The sequence below is a fragment of the Triticum urartu genome, chromosome 7 (genome assembly GCF_003073215.2).
Source record: "Triticum urartu cultivar G1812 chromosome 7, Tu2.1, whole genome shotgun sequence".
Taxonomy (NCBI): Eukaryota; Viridiplantae; Streptophyta; class Magnoliopsida; order Poales; family Poaceae; genus Triticum; species Triticum urartu.
The window spans coordinates 677,404,999-677,409,489 of NC_053028.1; the positions used below are offsets into that span (position 1 = coordinate 677,404,999).

The 4,491-nt window shown below is 50.5% G+C and overlaps 1 protein-coding gene across 1 annotated transcript; it reads right to left on the reverse strand.

The window, feature by feature from the left end:
* Window positions 1-625: 625 nt before the first annotated feature.
* Window positions 626-1,861, reverse strand: LOC125519380 (F-box protein At5g18160-like). The gene has a single exon (XM_048684207.1). The coding sequence runs from the start codon at window positions 1,859-1,861 to the stop codon at window positions 626-628; it is 1,236 nt and encodes a 411-aa protein (XP_048540164.1).
* Window positions 1,862-4,491: the final 2,630 nt, after the last annotated feature.

Consider the following 4,491-nt stretch of genomic DNA (forward strand, 5'->3'; position numbering starts at 1 on the left):
CAAAAATGGATGATCAAAATAGGCCACAATTGTGTTTAACTCTTCCGTGGTACTGCCATTCAATTCGCCCGGTCAGTGATTCACTCATTAGGTTGCCTTTAACTGTCATCACATACTACAAGTTACAAAAAAGATCTTTTACCCGGACTGGACAGTGATGAACCTACAACAAAGTACATTCATCGCAGGAGTTATGACCACCAAATTGGATACTGAACAACAAGGGTCAAACAACCAGCATATGGAAATATTTGAACAGCTAAAAGTGTCATATCTCTGACAAAAGTATTGACTCAAATTATCGCATAAAGTAAGATGAACTTCTCATCTGAATGAGTGTTTGTTTGTTCGTGCGTCTTAATTAACCCTGAAAACAGAAGGTAACTTTGGGCACAGGAAAAGTAGAAAAGTTTTAATAGTAGCATAGATACTCCATAGTTCAAAACATTCATTTCACGTTCAAGACATAAGCACAAACTGATGACAAAAGAGGTGCCCCTGCAACCATCCAAAATGCCCAGTTCTACAAGTGTCAGTAATAATAATTTAGAGAAACTTGGAGCAAAACACATGACTCTTATAGGATAGCAATAGCATAGATAGATAATCCCAAGGGCATAGCAAATCAAGAGCTGAACATCCATGCATACTCCCAAGGTGCAGGCTCATCTTCTTTTTCCATCTCACCTCCCGGAATGGGAATAATGCTCTCTTGAAGGCGATGGGGAGTAAGCTCCATACGACACTGTCGCTTCCCAATCTTCGCCATCCTTAAGAACTTTCCATTAGTGTCGCAATGCAGCACGTGTTTAGCATTGAACTGAATCAGCAACTCACGCTCGTCGAGCATAGTCATCGCGCTGACATATTCCACCATCGTCGAATCAAGTGGGTGTTTCTTTATCTTTCCCTTTTCCTTCTTCAGATCAGGAGTTAAATCAAGTGGCCGTGATGACTCGATCACCGACACGTCAATCCGGAACTTGAACGTCCAATTTTCCGCCTCGTAGTCCTGCATCACCCAAACACCCATAGCAGTGCCGTGGCGGTCGACACTACACAATGCAAGATTTCCCTCCATGTCGAACAGCTTGTCGAAATGGCCTGGCTGGATGGGAAGGTGCATCCACCGGAACGACTCGGCTTCCGTGTCGAACACAATGATCTCCCCCATGCCGGCGGCGCAACATCTCCGTAACCAATGCAGATTGTCGCGTTGGCGGACCGGCGGATGAACTTCAGAATAGTGGTTGTTCCGGGGCAGTCCCTCGAGCAGTGCCTGTTCTAGGCGTGGCGTCGGCAGTGTGACCCTGATGGCTCTCGACTCGTTGTCTCCCACTGTGAGGACGTGCAACGTTATCGCGTTCCTGTCCTGCAGCTTCATACACGAGGACCAGAGCACCCTGTACTCCCCGGTTGAATCATGCCGGTAGAGGCCGAGTATGCCGTAGCGCGGAGGAGAATTTGGGGGCTGCGGCAGAGGAGCCCGCCGGCGGGTGGCCGGGTTGCTGATGTGGAACCGGCATCCCTGGGAGAAGACGAGGAGCCCGCCGCTGGCGGCGTGGAGGCAGATGCGGTCGTTGTCTGTGGCGTGCGGGAGAAAGGGCCAGAGCTGCTCGTCGGAGGCGGCTCCGTCGCGGAGCACGACGAAGCGGGAGGGGCGGCCGTCGACGATGGGGAGCGACGGCTGGCGGCGGTGGTGCTCGAGCGTGAACTCGGGCGTGGAGGTGGCGCTGCGCCATGACCTGCGCACGGCCCGGCAGCGGCCCACGTCCTTGGGCGGCAGTCGGGCGAGTATCTTGTCGACGGTGATTTCGGCGGGCAGGTCTTCCAGCACGGTCGCGCCCCTCCTGTCCGGCATCGTCGTCGTCGAGTCCGGTGAACTACACGAATCAGCGGGTCTGTCAGTACAAAGGAAAAACCAATGGAGCGTCACGCCGGCACCACTGCTTCGGCCGAGACAAACACAAGGAATGAGACAGTGTCACGGTAGTTTGAGATCAGAAAAACGAAGTGACGAACTGGAGAGAGAGAGAGAGAGAGACGCGCGGAGCTTCTGACCTGCGTCGGGGAAGAAGGCGCTCCGGCGCCGGCTTGCTCCCCGTGGGATTGGCTGAGCGGCGGGAAAAGGAAGGCGAGAATTTCCGGCTCGCGGGAAGGAGGAAATTGATAATGACAGGCTTGGTTGCCGGGCCGGTGGGGTCGAGCCGGTTGCCATTCTTCGTGCGCGACATCCGAGAGGTCGCTTCGGTCGCCTCGGGTAAACAACCGTATGACCATTTTTTCTCTTTTTTTTGAGCGATTTTTTCCTGTTTTTTGAACACCCGATCAAGGTTTTGGATGCTAAATAAGCAAATTTTCTCGCGGGTGGGCGATATTCCCGGTAACCACGGTTACCGAGAAATACCGAACAAATTTCGGATGAAATTTACAATTGAATTTTGAATTCAAACAATTTTAAATTAGATATAATAATATCTTGAACTAATGCCATTCACAAAAGAGGTAGTAGCTCAGTGGTACGTCAACTATGTGCGCGAGTTCTGTTGAGGTCGTGAATTTGATTCTTTTGGCCGTCATTTTTCACGTTTTTTTACTGCCTATTCTGAAAAAGAACAAAAAAAGAGAGCGGAATGATGACTCGAACCAGCTACCTCTCGAGTAAACCCGGGCATGGGCAGCCTGGCCCGAAAAACCCGGGCCGGATCGGGTCGGGCTTGACGTTCGGGCCGGGCTCGGGCTTCATTTTTTCTGTATTTCGGGCCGGGATTTCGGGCCTCGGGCCGGGCTTGCACGTGCGTACACTAAAAAACAGCGTTTGGGCCGGTCTTTTAGGCTTCGGGCTTGATTTCAGGCTGGGCTCGGGCTTGAAAATAGGGAGTATTTCGGGCTTCGGGCCGGGCTCGGGCTTGGGAAATGAAGGTCGAGCTTTTACAAGCCCGGCCCGGCCCGACGTTTGCCGGTTTTACTCTCGAGGCGCATAACAGATGGTTACCACTACGCCAGAGTAAGGGCACTGACTAAATTGAGAAACAAAGCTCATTTATTAACCGTGAGCGTTCAAATTTAAATTATTCAAAAATTTCGGTATTTTTTGCTTGGGATAGGTATTTCTCGTGGGGCACCGAGAAATGCGGTAACCGCCCGGTATCCGTTTTTCTCGGGCGATACCCAAAACCATGATCACGATTTCATTACAAAGTTTTTTGTTCCCCTAAAAAACAACGTTTTTCCATGGGGCATTTCGTCAGAACAAACGTTGGCTTCACTGTTCAAAATCTTGGGAAATACTCCTACGTAGTATAAGAAAGAAGTTCGTGAGAGTTATTTTTTTCGAGAATAGTTCGTGAAAGTTTGAAATAGCAAAAAACACAAACATTTTGAAAACAAAAGCATGGCATTTTGATTTTCATGATTTAGACCCGCAAAAAAAGATTTGCATGATTTAGAGAGAATGATTTTTTAAGGATTTGAGAAATTGATGTAAGAGATATGCTGCATTTTCATAGAATTTAGAAAAACAAATTGACCATTTTCATCAATCTTCTAATTTACTTCTCATAGAAAAATCAAGCTTTTATTATACTTTCAGTATTAAAATTTTATCGACCCTTCGCCCTTCGCATCACCTAACCTAGACAACAGAGGCGGCATCTCGCACTGCACCGTCACGGGCACCCCCGCCTCTAGCTCCTCCACTCGTTGCCATTGCCGCCCATCCTATGGCAAGCGGTCCTCGCGCTGGTTAACCCAGCGTCTAGCGCCGCATCTCCCAGTGGGCCCGATTGGCGGCGCCCCCTGGTGGCAGGTCTCAGGCGGCGCCCTCCCGCATTTTGCGCAGTGCCTCGCCCCGTCTCCCCCCCTTCCCAGACACCGGCGTTTGCTTAGCATGTTCAAGATTTGTCTCCTCCTGTTCCCCCCCACTGTTCCTTCCTCACCTCCGGCTGTCCTGATTCTGGCATCCTACCGGCGGCAGTGGCTCAGCCCAACCAGGCCTCTCTCCTCTTAAGGTTGGTTATGGTGATGCTATTGGCGGTAAATCTGCCCCTTCCCACCCAGATCTAGTCCAAGGTGCTTTCGTAGCGTTGGTGGAGGTCGTTCAAGGTGGTGTACCCCACGACCTCGTTTTTGTCCTCGGTGATGGATGCGGCTCGGCATGCCGATGCCAGCGACGACGACACTTGTGGGTGTTGTCCTCTTCTTGAAGGCTCCGCTGTCGGTGTCAAAACCGGCGGATCTCGGGTAGGGGGTCCCGAACTGTGCGTCAAGGCCGGATGGTAACAGGAGACAAGGGACACGTTGTTTTTACCCAGGTTTGGGCCCTCTCGATGGAGGTAATACCCTACTCCTGCTTGATTAATATTGACGATATGGGTAGTACAAGAGTATATCTACCACGAGATCAAGGAGGCTAAACCCTAGAAGCTAGCCTATGGTATGATTGTTGTATATGGAGTTGATGTCCTACGGACTACAACCCTCCGGCTTATA